General features: G+C 32.6%; 3 protein-coding genes across 6 annotated transcripts in view; 2 read left to right on the top strand and 1 right to left on the bottom strand.

Moving 5' to 3' along the window:
- Nucleotides 1-7,230, top strand: part of LOC144854695 (nucleoprotein TPR-like) — a 31,097-nt gene extending 23,867 nt beyond the window's left edge. The window contains exons 46-57 of one of the 2 annotated variants that reach the window (XM_078712639.1): nt 111-560; nt 702-779; nt 1,111-1,231; nt 1,745-1,875; nt 1,979-2,023; nt 2,584-2,690; nt 3,237-3,331; nt 3,727-3,822; nt 5,488-5,671; nt 6,025-6,203; nt 6,419-6,586; nt 6,740-7,230. In XM_078712639.1, coding sequence (XP_078568765.1) covers nt 111-560; nt 702-779; nt 1,111-1,231; nt 1,745-1,875; nt 1,979-2,023; nt 2,584-2,690; nt 3,237-3,331; nt 3,727-3,822; nt 5,488-5,671; nt 6,025-6,203; nt 6,419-6,586; nt 6,740-6,795 — 1,710 coding nt within the window. In that variant the 3' untranslated portion in view covers nt 6,796-7,230. Of the gene's footprint in view, nt 1-110; nt 561-701; nt 783-1,110; nt 1,232-1,744; nt 1,876-1,978; nt 2,024-2,583; nt 2,691-3,236; nt 3,332-3,726; nt 3,823-5,487; nt 5,672-6,024; nt 6,204-6,418; nt 6,587-6,739 lie in introns of both variants that reach the window. The other variant, XM_078712638.1, reaches the window with a different exon arrangement.
- Nucleotides 7,231-7,424: 194 nt separating this feature from the next.
- Nucleotides 7,425-8,981, bottom strand: LOC144854696 (nucleoside diphosphate kinase 6-like). The gene is made up of 5 exons (XM_078712640.1): nt 8,823-8,981; nt 8,438-8,540; nt 8,150-8,273; nt 7,928-8,004; nt 7,425-7,756 (listed from the first exon to the last, which is right to left on the bottom strand). Exons 1-5 carry the CDS (start codon nt 8,913-8,915, stop codon nt 7,566-7,568), a joined length of 588 nt encoding a protein of 195 aa, XP_078568766.1. The 5' UTR covers nt 8,916-8,981; the 3' UTR covers nt 7,425-7,565.
- A 263-nt stretch (nt 8,982-9,244) lies between these two features.
- LOC144853639 (lysosomal-associated transmembrane protein 4B-like) lies at nt 9,245-17,044 on the top strand. 3 transcript variants are annotated; one of them, XR_013614403.1, is made up of 8 exons: nt 9,245-9,504; nt 9,944-10,049; nt 11,084-11,160; nt 13,783-13,899; nt 14,449-14,577; nt 15,266-15,358; nt 15,729-16,287; nt 16,338-17,044. XR_013614403.1 is itself a non-coding variant. In XM_078711380.1 (7 exons), exons 1-7 carry the CDS (start codon nt 9,421-9,423, stop codon nt 15,807-15,809), a joined length of 687 nt encoding a protein of 228 aa, XP_078567506.1. In that variant the 5' UTR covers nt 9,245-9,420; the 3' UTR covers nt 15,810-17,044. The 3 variants fall into 3 exon arrangements, 2 of the variants coding, with proteins under 2 accessions (XP_078567506.1, XP_078567505.1); XM_078711380.1 differs by lacking the exon at nt 11,084-11,160 and adding an exon at nt 12,701-12,777 and having other exon boundaries at nt 15,729-17,044; XM_078711379.1 differs by having other exon boundaries at nt 15,729-17,044.
- The last annotated feature ends 662 nt before the right edge of the window (nt 17,045-17,706 follow it).

Here is a 17,706-nt window from a genome sequence, read left to right as displayed (position 1 = left end):
TGTTATCATGTAGAAGTCAAAGGTCATAGAAAACAATTTGACCTAGAATGGTCATGGAAGGTAATTCTTGAGAAGTTACCTTGGATTTATTAAATATTTTTCATTATTAGGGAGAGGCATCACCTGAACCAAGCAAGCAAAGTGACCAACCAAAGGAAGAACCTATCCAAGAAGACAGCAAAGAGGCACAGGCGTTGCCACAAGAGGTCGTTCAACTTCGTGCAGAGTCGCGGACAGACAAGAAACTACGTGTTATACAACAAGCAGAACCACAACAACGCCAAGTACCACAGCAAGTGTCCAGCCATCAACAACGCCAAGTACCGCAACAGGGTTCGAGCCATCAACAACGGCAACAAGGGTCAAGTCATCAACAACGCCAAGTACCTCAACAAGGGTCAAGTCATCAACAACAAGAGCAAATTATTGCGGACGACGATGATGATGATGACATCCAGTTTGTTGGAATTGAAGCGCTTGGTGATGGCGGTGTCGGCATTGCTCTTGGTGATGAAGAAACAGACGATAATGATGTCATTGTCGTTCTGGAAAGTGATGATGTAATTTGATTAACTTTTTTGTTTCTGCTTTTACATTAAATTAAACTAATATTAAACACAAAAATATTGCCAGATGTGTTCATTATTTGTATCCATAAATGTACTATGCTTAATGTAGTAACACATGTATTCTGTTATTAGGATGAAGAGGTTTTCCAGAGAGAACAAGGTGATGATGATGAAGATGAAGAAGAAGACTATGATGATTATGACACGTTAGTGGTAAGTTAGAAGATTCACAATATAGGTGAACAATATGCTTAAAAAAACAAATAATTTACGGTAATGAGGTAGGAACTCCCTAATGTTTACCAAACTACATACCCCCAACCATGATCATCACCATAAATATGTTACTTACATTAAAATATTTCAGACTTGACTTAAGTATCAGAAAAAAAGCGAAGGAAGATGAATAGGGTTACATTCCCCTTCTCATCTCTGTTTTTTAAAAAAAGGTGATTATCAGATGGCAGTCTTGGATGAGTTTCCACAGGGAGGTTCAATTGTATTTTTGTATGTTTTTTATATTTCTTTACTAATTTTACAGGAAGGAGATATTGAAGGAATTGATGCAGAGGATGAAGACCAAATGGAAGGAGACAAAGAGGATGATGAAGAAGATGATGATGCCATGGAAGATGACTCCAATGAAGTGGTTGAGATCATTGGTAATATATTTTATAACATCATTGTTTTCAAAGAGACTATATTGTACCAAAGATGATACAAACATGATATACACAGCTAGGATACAAATAATGATATCTAAGATGGAATTTTAATACACAATATAAGCAATATACATATGAAATAACATACAGTGGGGATATAGTATAACCCTTATTACTACTGTAATTATTATTCACTACCAAACAGTGTGCCCCCTCTTACTAATACTATTGTACCAAAGATCACAATTAGTATATGAATAATGATACTTAAGTTAGATGGAATATTAATAAACATGGATTGGAATAATAAATACACAATATAAAATAACAATACACATACAAAATAACAATGAGAGTAACTACACATGAAATACAATGGGGATATCAAACTTTATTTGTTATTTGTTGCGTGGCGATTTCACAGTGAAGTCTGAAACGAGTAATATGGTGCTGTAGAGTTGATTGAAATTTGACTTATGTCGCATACAAACGTAACATTTTTAATTTTAGATGATGATGACGATGATGTCATGGAGACGCAGCAAGCGTCTGGAAGCTCTTCCCAGCAAAGTGTCTCGCCCCCTCTGTTAGGTGTAGTACCACCAGAACATAGCCAGCAGCATGCTCCACCTATGCATCGTGTAAGTACCATAACATTTTTTTACTCACTATAATTTATACTAAAGCATTGATTCTGAAGTCTTAAATCATTTATATTATCAAAAGAATTTTTGATTTTTACAGAGAACTGAAAGATTGCCATCAATTGGTAGACCTTCACTATTTTATGTGAGTATAGTGTACATATAAATATCACTATGTTTAAAGATGTATTTTCCCCAAAAATCATGAAAAATTAAGATTAATAAAATCAAACATTGAATAGGTTATTTTGTAGTTTTAATACAATTAATCACTTCTGTAGAAAGAAAAAATTGTTGTTACTTATAAAATTATTTACCTGAAAAAAACTGTAATTTAGAGAAAAAAATAGTCAAATTGGCTGCCAGCCAATGCTTTTTGGTTCAATGTATTAAATGGTCAAATTGAACCAAAAATCATTGGCTGGCAGCCAATTTGAATATTTTTTTCTCTAAATTACAGTTGTTTTTACAGTTCAATTTTTGGTAAAAGTGAATAACTATTATGTGACATTAAAATGGCATATTCAACAACAAAATATTTTTTCAGGGGGACAATACATCTTTAAAATTAAGAATGAAAATGCATGCAATAGTGAATCACTTGTCTGAGTCATTCAGGGAGTTTGTCTTTTTTGCATTTTTTTTCAAAACTCAATAAAGATTTTATTTTATGAATGATTGAGCAAGAACTTGTACTACCTTTAGGCTACTGGAGCTGTTCCGTTTGAGGATGTTGGAGATGACCGCCTGGTTCCTAGTACACCTACACTCTTTGTCCCAAGAGCGGATGGAGGCTTTGCTGAAGTTATTAAGTAAGTTCAGCTGTGTTTTTGTTACTCTGCTGTAAAATAAGATATTCATAGTTTACGGACTTGTTCACACCTACAGAGTGATGCTTTCACATCATACATGATTCTGTAGGTCTGAACAAGAATTTGTGGAAGCCACTTTTTACCACACCGACCTTTCAAAAAGTGACGTGACCATTTTGACTCTCGGATACTGGATGTTCGCCCGATCTGTGACACTTTCTGACACAGTTTATAACAAAGGCATTAGTTACGACTTGAGCACTTTTAGTGGATATGTGTGCTATATAAATTGTTATATTATTATTATTATTATTATTATTATTATTATTACGACAATACTTATTATAATGTGACCTTGCTTATGATACAAAGTATACATCCATGGTTAATTTATTTTTCCGCATTATTATTATAATGTGACCTTGCTTATGATACAAAGTATACATCCATGGTTAATTTATTTTTCCGCATTATTATTATAATGTGACCTTGCTTATGATACAAAGTATACCTCCATGCTTAATTTATTTTACCACATTATTTCAGTTCACCACTGTTACAGTCTTCCCGGTTCCACTTTGGACCTCCTGGTGAAGCTGAGACTACTAGACCAGGATTAGCGCAGCTTGAAACACAAGAACGTAAGTTGAATTGGTTTGAACGCGTTTTCTGTGTATTGTACAATATACAATACTAAAAGTTTATTCGTAGAATGGAGTGAATATTAAATTAGATCAGTTATAGTTATCACAAGTCTTGTAGTAACACTCGCGGTAACAACAATATAAAAAACTTAATACCCTTTTTAACAAAAATCATAATTTTAAAATAATTTTTGTCATGTGATATGAAATCAACCAATCAAATGGCAGATACACATAGGTGTGTTACATAATTGTTTCATGTTTCATACTCCGTTCTTTAATTAAAATACCAACATTTCTTACAATTTAAAGTTATTTTTATCTGAATTCTTACAAAATCTTGATATATTTTATAAAATAATTTGTTGTCATTAAAAAAAAACAATTTCTAGGTCTTGGTATGGATGAAACGAGGATCAATCCACTATTGGGTGATGATGATGGAGGTCGCAGTGTACCTACTACACCTTTAATGCCACATGCTCCAGGTAAGAATACAGAGTATATGTAGATAAACTAGGATCAATCCTCTATTGGGTGATGATGATGGAGGTCGCAGTGTACCTACTACACCTTTAATGCCACATGCTCCAGGTAAGAATACAGAGTATATGTAGATAAACTAGGATCAATCCACTATTGGGTGATGATGATGGAGGTCGCAGTGTACCTACTACACCTTTAATGCCACATGCTCCAGGTAAGAATACAGAGTATATTATGTAGATAAACTAGGATCAATCCTCTATTGGGTGATGATGATGGAGGTCGCAGTGTACCTACTACACCTTTAATGCCTCATGCTCCAGGTAAGAATACAAAGTATATGTAGATAAACTAGGATCAATCCTCTATTGGGTGATGATGATGGAGGTCGCAGTGTACCTACTACACCTTTAATGCCACATGCTCCAGGTAAGAATACAAAGTATATGTAGATAAACTAGGATCAATCCACTATTGGGTGATGATGATGGAGGTCGCAGTGTACCTACTACACCTTTAATGCCACATGCTCCAGGTAAGAATACAAAGTATATGTAGATAAACTAGGATCAATCCACTATTGGGTGATGATGATGGAGGTCGCAGTGTACCTACTACACCTTTAATGCCACATGCTCCAGGTAAGAATACAAAGTATATGTAGATAAACTAGGATCAATCCACTATTGGGTGATGATGATGGAGGTCGCAGTGTACCTACTACACCTTTAATGCCACATGCTCCAGGTAAGAATACAAAGTATATGTAGATAAACTAGGATCAATCCACTATTGGGTGATGATGATGGAGGTCGCAGTGTACCTACTACACCTTTAATGCCACATGCTCCAGGTAAGAATACAAAGTATAATGTAGATAAACTAGGATCAATCCACTATTGGGTGATGATGATGGAGGTCGCAGTGTACCTACTACACCTTTAATGCCACATGCTCCAGGTAAGAATACCAAGTATAATGTAGATAAACTAGGATCAATCCACTATTGGGTGATGATGATGGAGGTCGCAGTGTACCTACTACACCTTTAATGCCACATGCTCCAGGTAAGAATACCAAGTATAATGTAGATAAACTAGGATCAATCCACTATTGGGTGATGATGATGGAGGTCGCAGTGTACCTACTACACCTTTAATGCCACATGCTCCAGGTAAGAATACAAAGTATATGTAGATAAACTAGGATCAATCCACTATTGGGTGATGATGATGGAGGTCGCAGTGTACCTACTACACCTTTAATGCCACATGCTCCAGGTAAGAATATGAAGTATATATATATAAATCCCAAGGCAAATTACTGAAAAAATGACAATGCTGTGGGTATCAGTGGTTGGATCTCAATGGAGATACAAAACAAAGCGAAAAGCTAAATCAAAACGATAAAGTAAACGGCCAGAAAAATGTGCAGAGCTTTATATTTTTTTTTTCGATTTATTTTAAGGATATTAAGGATAACAACTGTTGAGTGGTTGGTACATTACTCTCAAAATTAAAATGTTGTCGCATATCTATTTCAACATAACATCACTGATTGGCTTTAAGTTTCACTCACGTTGTTAAATTTATAAAAGTAATTAATTACAATTAAAAGTAATTAATTATAATTAAAAGTAATTAATTACAATTACGTTTTTGGTTTAGTATCAATAGCAGCAAGCAACTCTGTGTCTGAATCATCAGATGTTGTACCGTCGATATCAGTGCCTATTACTGTCGTCTCAACATCACAAATGGCCGCAGGTAGTGATGAACCAGATACTGAGCCTAGTGAGGTAGTACAGGTCTTACAAGGGGCAGTAGAGACACGACAGGCAGCTAGTTCCCAGTAAGTTTCTTTCACATACAGTACTGTACTTATTATTTCAAAGAAGTACCCATATATGAACATGATGATGTCATATCACTACCATATTTGGGCATATCACTATCATATTTGGGCATATTACTATCATATTTGGGCATATTACTATCATATTTGGGCACACTTTTTTGTCAAACTAGTGTAGACAGAGTTTAGATATGAAATCCATTTATCATTTAGGCTCTACTACTACCTGTAGGCCCTATAGTTTGAAAGGCGAAAAATACATAGGACATTGCATCAATCTATGCCATGATAAGCATACCCCATTGTTATGTTTTCTATTTTGTTAAACATAATGATCTTTGTTATTGTAGAAGCCCAGCCAGCACTCAAGACTTAGAGATTGTAGAATCTGGTGGAAGTGGAGAGGCCACAGCTGCTTCAAGACAAGACGATACTGGGCCTAGCAGCTCAACAAGTAATGGAAGTGAGAAAGAGGCGAAGGAAGCACCATCAACTAGTGGTCAGGCTGCGGAAAGCTCTACAGAACATGGTAAGATTATCAATTTCAGATTTTTTACATTTGCCCTTTTTCTGCTAAATATGATCGTATGCCCTTAATGGTGATTATATATCATGGTGGAATTAATATATAGACTTTGCCACTTTAGAATCCTGCCACTTTTGGATCAAAATATTTTAATATAATTCCCCCAATCCAAAATCTTTTTTGACAAAGTTGACTGTACATATTTTTGTCTTGATAAGGAGGTGAAGCCAAAAGCAAGCCGAAGCCAATTGTATGGAACACTGGCAACCCAGCACAGAGCTCACGGCATCCAACACAGAGCTCTGCATCAGTAGCCTCTAGACCAGCTCAACAACGTCCACAGTCAGCAGTACGAGGCCGCCGTCCAATACAGAGAACTCAACGAGGTAAGCCCCTATTAGTAGACAGTAAAAAGCATGCAGCCCCTATCACTACAATAAAAAGTCTGCAGCCCCTAGCACTACCGTAACAAGCCTGCAGCCTTAGCTCTGTTAATTGCTAGCATTTTCATTTGTTATTTTGTTGATTATCCTTTACAGGAGGTCGAGGAGGAAGGTTTCACCAAGGCCGAGGAAGAGGTGGCAACAACATGTGATCCAAATTCCACCAATAAGCTATCACTGCTAAACTTGCGTCATAAGTAAATGCAGTGTGCAATAGGAATTATGTGTACTGATGGCAAAATGATAAAATGAAGAAGTCTAAAACGAATTTGTATCAAGATAAAAGGGATGATACACTAATGGTTGTGTATTCATGCATGAGTGTTACTAAACCAATCATGTTTAAATCAAATACTTCTTGCAAAGTGTTTAACATTTCTTAATATGTTAACTACAAGATACCTATGTGATTGTACTGTAGTAATACAAGTGACCCATCTCATTTGCATTACAAATGATACTGCTTTGTTCATTACTGGCACAAATGCACACATTCAGAGTTACTTATATGTTTTTCTCACAATTTGTGTACAAAAAAAGTGCAGATAAGAATTATAAAGAATAATAAATGTTTGTGTCTTCTGTTTCTTTGCATTGTTTTTCTATGATTGTTGTATATAGTCAAGTGGCATATGTTAAAACGGTAAATTAAAAGAACTATCCCATAATAATGTTCATTTTTTTTGTTCAATAAAAGCACATTGTATTACACTATGTATTTCTTGAATAAAGTTTCTGTGAATTCTGCGTCAACAAGGTACATATTACAAACAAAAGCCTACACATTTATACTTTAATTTATTTTGATTTGTTTTCACAATATATAAATATAAAATATGATTTGCATAAAAAGAAAATTTGTATACTAAATAGTTCGCTCCAAATAAATGTCTCGTATGTTTTTATTTGTACTTGTAATTAATTAATTATGTATATTATTATTTTTATTATTATTAGTGGAATCTAAATTTGTTGCCGGCCTATGTATTCCAGTTTCTTCACAGTATAACACTTTACCAGTCCTAAATAAATGCTCTTGTGTTTTATACCAGTTATCAACATCAAAATCTGGATAAAAGAATGCTATCTCCTTACATGCTGATTCTGTAGAATCTTAAAAAAAACAAATAAATTATTACTTTGACTTTGTGGCTGTTCCAAATGTTAATGTATTATGTCAGAATATATAAATTGAAAGTGCTGTATTCAATGAATCCTGTTTAGTTTGGAAATATGAGTCGAAAATGTAACTAGTTTTAAAAAAATTAAGTACTAGAAACCTACCTGATCCATGTGTAGCATTGCGAGTATCTGTAAGCCCATACCTTCCTCGTATCGTATCTGCATTTTCATATCTGGCTCTGACAAAATGTTTAAAAACTAATTTTAGTGCTGTTTGTAGTTTTTAATGTAATGCACCCTGCACCTTGGTTGGTTTTAAAAGAGGACATTTTCAATGGACAAAAATGTTTATACTGAAGAATTAGAACAAAAACTAATACGAACTTAAAAGTTTTGGTCGGGCCCATCAACGTTCTCCATTGTTTAATAGCACACTCCCTCGCTAGAATGTGTGCACTCATTGGTCCACTCGACATAAAGCCGACAAGTCGATTGTAAAAAAACTTTCCTAAAAAGAAAATATACATTATTAATTGGCACTTATTTGTTATGAGCATAGAATTATATACAGTAATAAATAATACTTAAACCAACACACAGTAGCACCATGGATCACTCCATGGTAGAACTAATAAAAACATACCATAATACTTAATAGTGTAAATAATATACCTTTGTGTTCTTTATAAAACTCTTCAGCCTTTCCTCTGTCCCATTTTAATACTTTAGTTTGAATGATGTAAAATTGGTTTAAAAGTATGATGTTTTTTATTTCCTGTACAGTTTAATAAATATTAAGAAAGTTTAAACATGGTTTAAAATAGTAAATACATATATATATAAGCCTGCCTATGTTACTTCATCTATGTTTAGAGCGACCCTCTGTCTACTATAAAAAGTCTTGTCACGTTTCAGTTAGGTGGCTCCCTATCCCTTTTCTCGGCCTATTATTAAACCCCACGTACTTTTCATCACACCTCAAATGAAATTGAGCGAGACGTTGGCCTAGGCCTAGGCCTAGCTAATAAATAATCTATATTAACACTGAATTACTTACTGCATGTCTTTGCGGATGAGAAAGTATGTCTGGCTTAATCACAGCCAAAGTCAATTCAAGTTTTTTATTCACTGAAGAGAAATACCTCCTCATTTTTTGTTCCGACTGCAAAAGAAAAAGTTAACACATGGGCGCTGCCATTTTTGTTTTGATAATAGCGCCACCTTTATCAATTTGAAGAGCGCCACCAACATTTAAGGGACTATTTTTCTACTTTATTTTTTTTATAATGGTAGAATACCATTTATTTTACTAAATTACGTCTTTAGACATCAAATTACATATCGTAACTGAATAATTTAACTTACATTTTACGAATGTTTAAAAATGAAGAAATGTTTTGCAGTTTGTTTAGTACTACGCGGAAGAATAACAATGTAAAGAGGCTCAGTGTTTTTTTTTTTTGGTGAGGATCGAGAGAAGGAAGAATAGAGAATACGACGAACGAACAAGTTAGGAAAATACAACAGGAAAAGTGTGAAACTTTTCTCTGTTGGTTAAACGTTTTGTTGTCAAATACACTTAACATAAAATTTAGATTTTTCTTCTAGTGGTAGTTAATTTTTTAGCAGCATAACGGTCGTAAAAGAGGTTAATCATGGCCTACTCAAACGAGCCAAAATGTTGCTGTGATACAGTATCGGTGAGGGTTGGTACGGGGCTGATTGGTGTCTGGAATTTGGTAAGCAAACACAATTCCGATTCCTTGTTGTGGCCTAGGCCTACTAAACTAAGTCAAATTCTAGGATAAACGGTTGTGAGACTACCAACACCACGAATAATCGAACAATAACAATTATTTAGGCCTAATAAGTATTATTAGCTGTACTGTAGGCCTATCTGTAATGTATTGTATAATTAATAATATTGACAATACTTTATTATATTTAATAGGCCTACCTTAGGGGCCTAGGCCTATTATTATTAATATTATATAAATAATAATTATTAGGATTTTGGTGGTTGTTTTTATAGCTCTACCACCACCAGATTGTAAATCTCTTCTTGTATCTTTCTTTCTCTTAGGCCCTATATCTAGCTAAATAAAATTGTTTTGTGATGCACATGCTTTGAAAATATAGGCTAGGCCTAGATAAATATTTATTATTATTTATTTTCAGATTGGTCAAATTGTGGGAATTGGTCTGTTGTTGGTGATAATAACATTTGGAAGCTACGAAGATAGACAACCAGAGCTGAAATCAATTGAGAATGCCCACGATTCATGTAAGTTATTTATCAAAAATTTTTTAATTTTTAAGTCCATTGCTATTTCAATTCAATTTTTAAATATAGATTTACCAGATTCTTAATTTAATCACTTTAATATTTTAATTGTTAAAAATAAATGTTATTATGTAAAGACCAACCAAATATGTACATTGTTTAATTGATTCATTATATTGTAGTTTCTTTTCAGATTCAAATGCAAAAACAATGAATATTTAAATGGGAATATATTATTATTCATTTAAGTCTTTTTCATAACACACCGTCCCCATAATTGTCATTCCATGTTTAAATTTGAAAATTATTATATTTTGGGACTGACTATAATTATCTTGTTTTCAAGATAATCATATTTAATATATTAAATTGATACTTAATTATGGCATCATGTTTACATCCATGCTGGTAGTGCTTTCCATACACTTTAACATCCCACGTCACTAGAAACCAAAGCTGGTGTTGAAATTTAACAATGTGTTTTGTTGTATTCAGTGTTACAGTGTTTTTCATGTTTAGCATCTTTTTTCATTTATACAGAATTGTTTTATATATAAATACATTTTACACTATACACTGCATCCTAAAGCTCAACAATGTTTTTTTGTATAAAAACACACACAGCAGAGGTATATCTCCCTGCACACAGTAGAAACCCCCTTTAGGAGGGACACCCCCTAATAAAGGGGCACTGAAACCAATTAGGGGAAATATAGTAGTTTTTTAACACTACGGCCAACCCTTATTAATTGGGTGTGTGGGGGGGGGGGGGAGTGAGGACCCCCATTAAGGGGTAAGTTTGTTGGGTCCTGGCTGGTGTCTACTGTATAATTATGTTGCAGTTTAATCATAATATTATTGTTCCTACCTGAGAGTTGTAGGACTAACTAGTACTACTCAAGTTGTTTTTAAAACAGTACAATGTTTACACAAAGTGTACTTATTTATTTTAACAAATTCTTAAAACTTTCTTAGATTAATCATAGAAAGTAATGTTATTTTTTTTCTCTCTCTCTTGTGTTGACACTCACTAGCTGATTATTGTGTTGGCTTGGTCATCCTTGTAGTATACTGTATGATAACAATTATGATGTTACATGGAACACTTAAGGTTTGTATGGGCCCTCAACAAGCATATTATTGCACAACAACCACTATTTTCCTGCGCTTAATTCATTGCACACATTAAAGTTTAAGGTTTGTATGGGCCCTGAACAAGCATTTTATTAAACAACAACCACTATTTTCCTGCGCTTAATTCATTGCACACATTAAAGCTTAAGGTTTGTATGGGCCCTGAACAAGCATTTTATTAAACAACAACCACTATTTTCCTGCGCTTAATTCATTGCACACATTAAAGTTTAAGGTTTGTATGGGCCCTGAACAAGCATTTTATTGCACAACAACCACTATTTTCCTGCGCTTAATTCATTGCACACATTAAAGCTTAAGGTTTGTATGGGCCCTGAACAAGCATTTTATTAAACAACAACCACCTTTTATATTTTCCTGCTGCGGTTCATTGCACACTCAAATGTTTTATGTGCCCCAACAAACATTTTATTTCATTTTTATTTCCTGCCTGCGCTTTTTGTGTTGTAATAAATAATCACATATTGCAGACTTATTATTTTTAAATTGACATTTGTGAAATAATAATTGTGTTGTGTTTCATAAGTTGATACCAGTACTACTGTACAGATATCTTTTCCATTTCAAATGTAAAGACAGTTTTACAAATAAGGTTGTTATTCTAAAATGATTTTTATACTGTATAGCAAAATATAGAAATTAGTAATTATAGAAAATAAAATCAATACTGCATTTTAAAATCAATAAAAAAATACAAAAGTCTTTTATATTATAAGTGTTTGAAATATAGAGTTACATGCATTTCTAATTTAAATTCAGAATTCATATTGTTTGATTATTTAAGATACACAGACGCACTCAAATGTTTAAGACTTTGTTTATGTAGCATAATTATGTGTGTACATGTTTTTTTTGGAAAGGATTGCCAGCTATAAATAGGAAAGTTAACAGAATTTGTTAAACAGACCTTTGAGGCCATAAAGGAAATAGTTTTTTGATTTCTGAAAGTTAACTAACTTAAAATAAGAACTTCTTTTTATCATTGACGGAGCTTAATCATTGTCACTAAATACACAGTGTTTCTTTGTTGGTTTTCTTCAGTTTGTTTTTGCTTGATTGATATTTAACATACAATATCTTTTTGTTATTGCTTTGTGTTTGTTCACATCCTTTTGCATTATGAACAATGTACTTTTTACATTTTAAACTTTGCCTGAAAAAATTCACAATGAGAGACATACTATAAATAATAGTGATATAAACTAAACAGTTTTACTTTCAAAAGCTTATGCAATCAATTTGAAATGTTCTTGCATTCTTGTTTATTTAAAAAAATATGTACACCAGCTTTGGTTCTTCTACAAAAAAAACCCTAAATCTGTCTTAGGTAAAACTCTGTCATCCTTAAAAAGGTCTCTACAAATACTCTAAAAACAACAATGGAACAGCCTGCTTCTCTTCTATTTTGGTATGCTGTTTCCATATTTGGAAGGATCTCTAAGTTTACTTGCATTGCTAAATTGTGTGCTTAATATCTTTATGTTCAATCATCTTAGCTGAGTATGTTGTAGCCATGTGTATCGTCACTACAGCAGCATCTCTGTCATTGCTTATGATTTGGGGTGTTGTCAAGGTATTATATACTTTGTTTAATTTGCATCACGTTAACACTGGAACAGCTTCTATAGCACAAACTAACAATAAACTATAGTTTATAATAATAACATGGATGGGAGAAGAGTTTTTGTTGCTACATAAAGCATTGTGACAATATGCCTATTGTTTGTTAGAGGACATTCAGTAAGTGATAATTAATGTACTATAGCGTACACATTTACAAATTCCATTATTAATATAGAAGAAAAAATTACAGTATAGTGTACATATGTGAAATTTCATAATTGGATATTAAAGATCGAATTTTAAACTGTTATGTTAATAATATAGTAGTATTTGGTAGTACCGGTGTGAATATAAAAGGTTCATTCATATTTTTGTGACTCTCGGTAAAAAATAACAAAGTGATACGGTAGTGTTAAGCATGATTAATTGTAGTTGCGCATTTGACCTGCTCTCCTCTAGCACTCCCTCCGACCCCTGACCCCACGTAACCCGATGTAGTAATAGTTTATCCATGCATTTGTGACATCTGTGCATGTTTTATTCCATGCATTTTTTATCATAAATAATTGTATATTTAGACATACTAATATGCATGAATAAGTAAGTACTTAAAAAGGTTTTTGCTACTTAAATTAATTGTCGTCATTCATCATCACATTTTGATTTGTGCTAAAAATGTCTTCATTTCTGCATCATGTTATTTATAAACTTACATCTGAACACATTTATTTTGGACTAGTATTTACATTGAATAATAAAGTAGGAATTGTCTTAAGCTCTGTCTACACTATCAAACTTTATGTGACAAAAAATTGTGATTTGCCCAAATATGGTAGTGATATGACATCATCATTTCCATCACATTTTTTGGTCACATAAAGTTTGATAGTGTAGACAAAAGTAAATCAATATTATTTATGAAATTAAAATGAAACATGGAATAAGCATAAATAAATAACAAAAATGAAATATAATTATAATGCAATAATTTCTACTTGTTATACTTTGTTTTCAGTACCGTTCCAGTTACCTGCTGCCTTTCTTCTGTTTGATGCAATTTGACTTCTTTGTCTCGTGTTTAACTGCGATTGGAGTCCTTTCCTACTATCCAGATACTGATTATAAAGACAGTGTAAGTACTACATTAGGGCGTTTACTTGTACAGTGGTGTAGTGATACACTCATTTTAATTTTTTTTTAGTTAAATAACTTTTATTGTTGCAAATTCAAAGTCCCCACTCAGCTCAATTATATCCATGAAATTCTCTTGGAAATTCCTGTTCAAGAGGTATTGTCCCCTAAAACATGAAAAATAAATACTAATAAAATCAGACTTTAAATATATTATTTTGTAGTTTTAATAAAGTTAATAACTTTTGTAGAAAAAAAACGTAAACAATTAATGTTTTCACTTATAAATGACAAAATAAATGGTTAAATTCAACTAAAAACCCATTGGCTGTCAGCCAATTTGACTATTTTTTGCTTTATTAAATTACAGTTTTTTAGGTAAATACATGTTTTGTTCGATCCAATTTTTGGGCGAAGTGGATAACTATTAGGTGACATTAAAATGGCATATTCAGCAAAAAAAATGTTTAAGAATTATTTTTTCAGGGGACAATACATCTTTAAGATCACCGTGCATAAATTCTATACTTTTTTTTGTGTGTTAATCTAGGCACAATTTCCATACAACCAGGAATTTATGCACTGGAAGGAACAGTTACCAGTGTCAAACTATGACCTAGATGGTCCAGGATTCATGGCTATTGCTGTTATTGTCTTCATGATAATCATGGTCTTTAAGGTTTGTGTTTTGTTGATATTTATTGTGGAATTTTCACAAGCCATTAGGCTCTGTCTATACTATCAAACTAGTTTGGCAAAAAAAGTGTGATGTGCACAAATGTGGTAGTGATATGCTTAAATATGGTGGTGATATGACATCATCATGTCCATATATGGGCACATCACATTATTTTGTGTGTAGACAGTGCTTTACACTATACAGCTATCAGTCTTGCTACCCACCCTAAAAAACACATCGATTTTTAGACTTAATAGTTACACATTGCCTAGTTTGTGCATTGTCACATTGATAAACTGTTAAAGGGCTGTTGTAATGGAATTTAAGAGATCGAATGGTTGACTTCTTATTTCTACCTTACTGTAGATTTTACAGCCACTAGACCTGCAATTGTTGACGTTTTGTAAAAATAATGCATATATAAATATATAACTTTAACAACATTAAACCATGTCATTTCTTGTCTTAAAAGCCTTATGCTCCTAAAAGGGACAGGTAACTACCCATGTTTTGGCTATGTTACTGTTAAAACTACAATTCTATTTTACAATATAATGTAATAATTTCTTTTACACGTCACAAATTCAGGTCGCAGAGAGGTCAAAGGTCATAATGTTTAGGACGGATATCATCTAGTCTACTTTCTTGTGTTCTCTTTTTACTTATAATAGTTGTTTTGTTTTCACAGGGATACTGCATATCTTGTGTGTGGGCTTGTTATAAATACATCGCAGCTGTAGAATTCTCACCTACAGGAGGTTATGTTACCGATGACATGGAGGTAATTGTTTTAACAAATTGTAGTAAAAGTTCTTAGGTTTATTTTGCAACTATAAATGGGCTATGTTTGATGATGTATTCATTTAGGGTGTGTACTTATAAATTAATTTAAGGAAAATTTATACATTTTTTGTATTCCATACTTATGGTATATTGCAATTCTAATTGTGTAAAATGGTTACGTTATGTAATTATATTTGGTAACCGAGTTTGGCTTTCGCGTTTTTTATGTATCAAGAATATTGTGTTATATTACTGTAACTTAAGTATTTTTTCTCATTTTGACTTAAGTTTTTTGTCTCATTTTGACTTAAGTATTTTGACGTAAGTATTTTGGCTCATTTTAACTTAAGTGTTTTGTCTTATTCTAGGCACTGATTCCAAAGCCACCTGCCTATGAAGAGGTTGTAGAAATGGAAAAATGGGAGAAGCCACCAGCATATGAACCATAGGTTCAACAGCAGACTCAATATTAGTATCATATCTACATAGATTAGTGGAAAATAAAATCCATTTATTGATAAAAATTATCTTATTTAGCAATTGATACACCCCCATTATGTTCAATGTGAACGTCAACTTAGCATTGTGGGAGATATCGACAAGCACAAACAATGCTAAAAGTAAAATGGAAATCAAATTGTAATAGTTTAAACTTGGGATACTGTTTTTTTAAAGATGATTAATATTATAAATATAATAATCATGCAAAGTGGATTGGAACAGATTTTAAACATTAATAAGTAATAGTATTGCCAATAGTAAACCACTGCTCAATGTCAATGTGAACACATGAATGAATGTACTTTAAAACATTGGTTGAGAAATGTCATAATAGCATAAATCAGCTTGAGTACTATATTTAAGTTGGGTGGTGAATTTAAATGCTTTATGGCATAATATTAAGCTGTTTACTAGTATCTGAGTTGGGTGGTGACTTTATGCCATAATATTAAGCTGTTTACTAGTATCTGAGTTAGGTGGTAATTTTAGGTGCTTTATAGCATAATATTGTTTTACATTCCCATCTCGATTTTCATCTTTAAATTTTATTTTAATTCATATACTAATCCTATCTACACTAGATCATTGATGAGAAGAAATTAGTCATTACTGCTTTTACATCGCTTAGCAAAGTTTCGGAGTTTACACACACCAAGATGTCAACACTGGCGTATTGTATGGTGTGCGTCATGGTGTGTGTAAACTGTTGTGTTTGTGAAAGCAGTAAGAAATGGTCTTATAAATAAATCTTTGAAAAGTCCCCATACTCAACTATATAACTTTATTTTGCATTGATATTGATTGCTCTAAGATAGTGTAATCTCTCAATCTCTCTCTCTCTCTCGTTCTTGAATAATGCATCGTGTTGTGTCGAACACACGTACACAATTTGGTTAAGATTTATTTTCCTTGATCTTTAGTGATGAATTGAAGTCGAACAAAGATTATATTAGTAATTAGGTACAATAGTAATAATGCACTTTTAAGTATAATTTAATTGTTGAATGTTAGCTTTCATTTGCCTTTGTAGCAGATACTGTTGTACAATATTTTATTAAACAAATAATGTTTATTTTGACTTTGGTTTAACATATCCTGCATATAATTTATGTAAATGTTGTCATCTTTGCTTATAAACATTAATGATAATTAATAATGACCTAATAAATATATATAACAATAATTTATGTTCTAATAGTTTTTTTGTTGTGACTATTGTTTTACCATACATAAGAGTAAGTCTGTTACATTGTTTTCTTTATCGGAGTCAAATTGTTGTCTATCGCTGAGCATGTTGATGTCAGAAATGTTGTTGGGACGGTATACTGATGGGAAAGTGTGTTATTCAAAGATAGAGTAGCTGCTTTGTGGCGCAACAGGTAATGCTCTGTTATGAGCACTCTCAGCTCTAGCTTTGGTTCGAATTTATACGGATTTTCAAAAGGAAAATACATTTTGTTTTTTTTAAATAGAGATATTTAGGAAATGGGCAAGCTATCGATACATACATAATCACTATCTATTTAGGACTACTACTTCACTATTTATTATATTTTATAAGTCAATATAACAAAATGTTATTCTTTGTTTTAATAAAAATGATAAAATATAAATATATAGTTTGAAAATTGCATATGTAAATTTAATTAGGCCTATACCAATAAAACAATAAATGACTCGAAATTAATTTTAAATCGAAAATGTATTTTTTTAGCGAAATATTAATCTAGAACAAACACCATATTTCTAGAATTTTTCATTCAAAAAAAGCAAATCAAAAATGTAAAAACTGGAAGAACACTCCCTTTCCACGTAATTCTTTTCTCGCAAAGGAAACGAGGTGTG

The sequence above is a fragment of the Antedon bifida genome, chromosome 10 (genome assembly GCF_963402885.1).
Source record: "Antedon bifida chromosome 10, ecAntBifi1.1, whole genome shotgun sequence".
Lineage (NCBI taxonomy): Eukaryota > Metazoa > Echinodermata > Crinoidea > Comatulida > Antedonidae > Antedon > Antedon bifida.
The sequence above is the reverse complement of the archived record's forward strand: the minus strand, read 5'-3'. Positions and strand labels throughout refer to the sequence as shown.

What these genes read in the sequence shown, in the direction of transcription:
- LOC144854696 (XM_078712640.1), bottom strand. Translation starts at nt 8,915, where the DNA reads ATGAGGAGGTATTTCTCTTCAGTGAATAAAAAACTTGAATTGACTTTG. An exon ending in GTTTTATAAAGAACACAAAG is followed by an intron (nt 8,274 to 8,437) that starts GTATATTATTTA and finishes TTTTCTTTTTAG; the next exon opens with GAAAGTTTTTTTACAATCGA. An exon ending in CAATGCTACACATGGATCAG is followed by an intron (nt 7,757 to 7,927) that starts GTAGGTTTCTAG and finishes GTTTTTTTTAAG; the next exon opens with ATTCTACAGAATCAGCATGT.
- LOC144853639 (XM_078711380.1), top strand. Translation starts at nt 9,421, where the DNA reads ATGGCCTACTCAAACGAGCCAAAATGTTGCTGTGATACAGTATCGGTG. An exon ending in TGATTGGTGTCTGGAATTTG is followed by an intron (nt 9,505 to 9,943) that starts GTAAGCAAACAC and finishes ATTTATTTTCAG; the next exon opens with ATTGGTCAAATTGTGGGAAT. An exon ending in ATACTGATTATAAAGACAGT is followed by an intron (nt 13,900 to 14,448) that starts GTAAGTACTACA and finishes GTGTTAATCTAG; the next exon opens with GCACAATTTCCATACAACCA.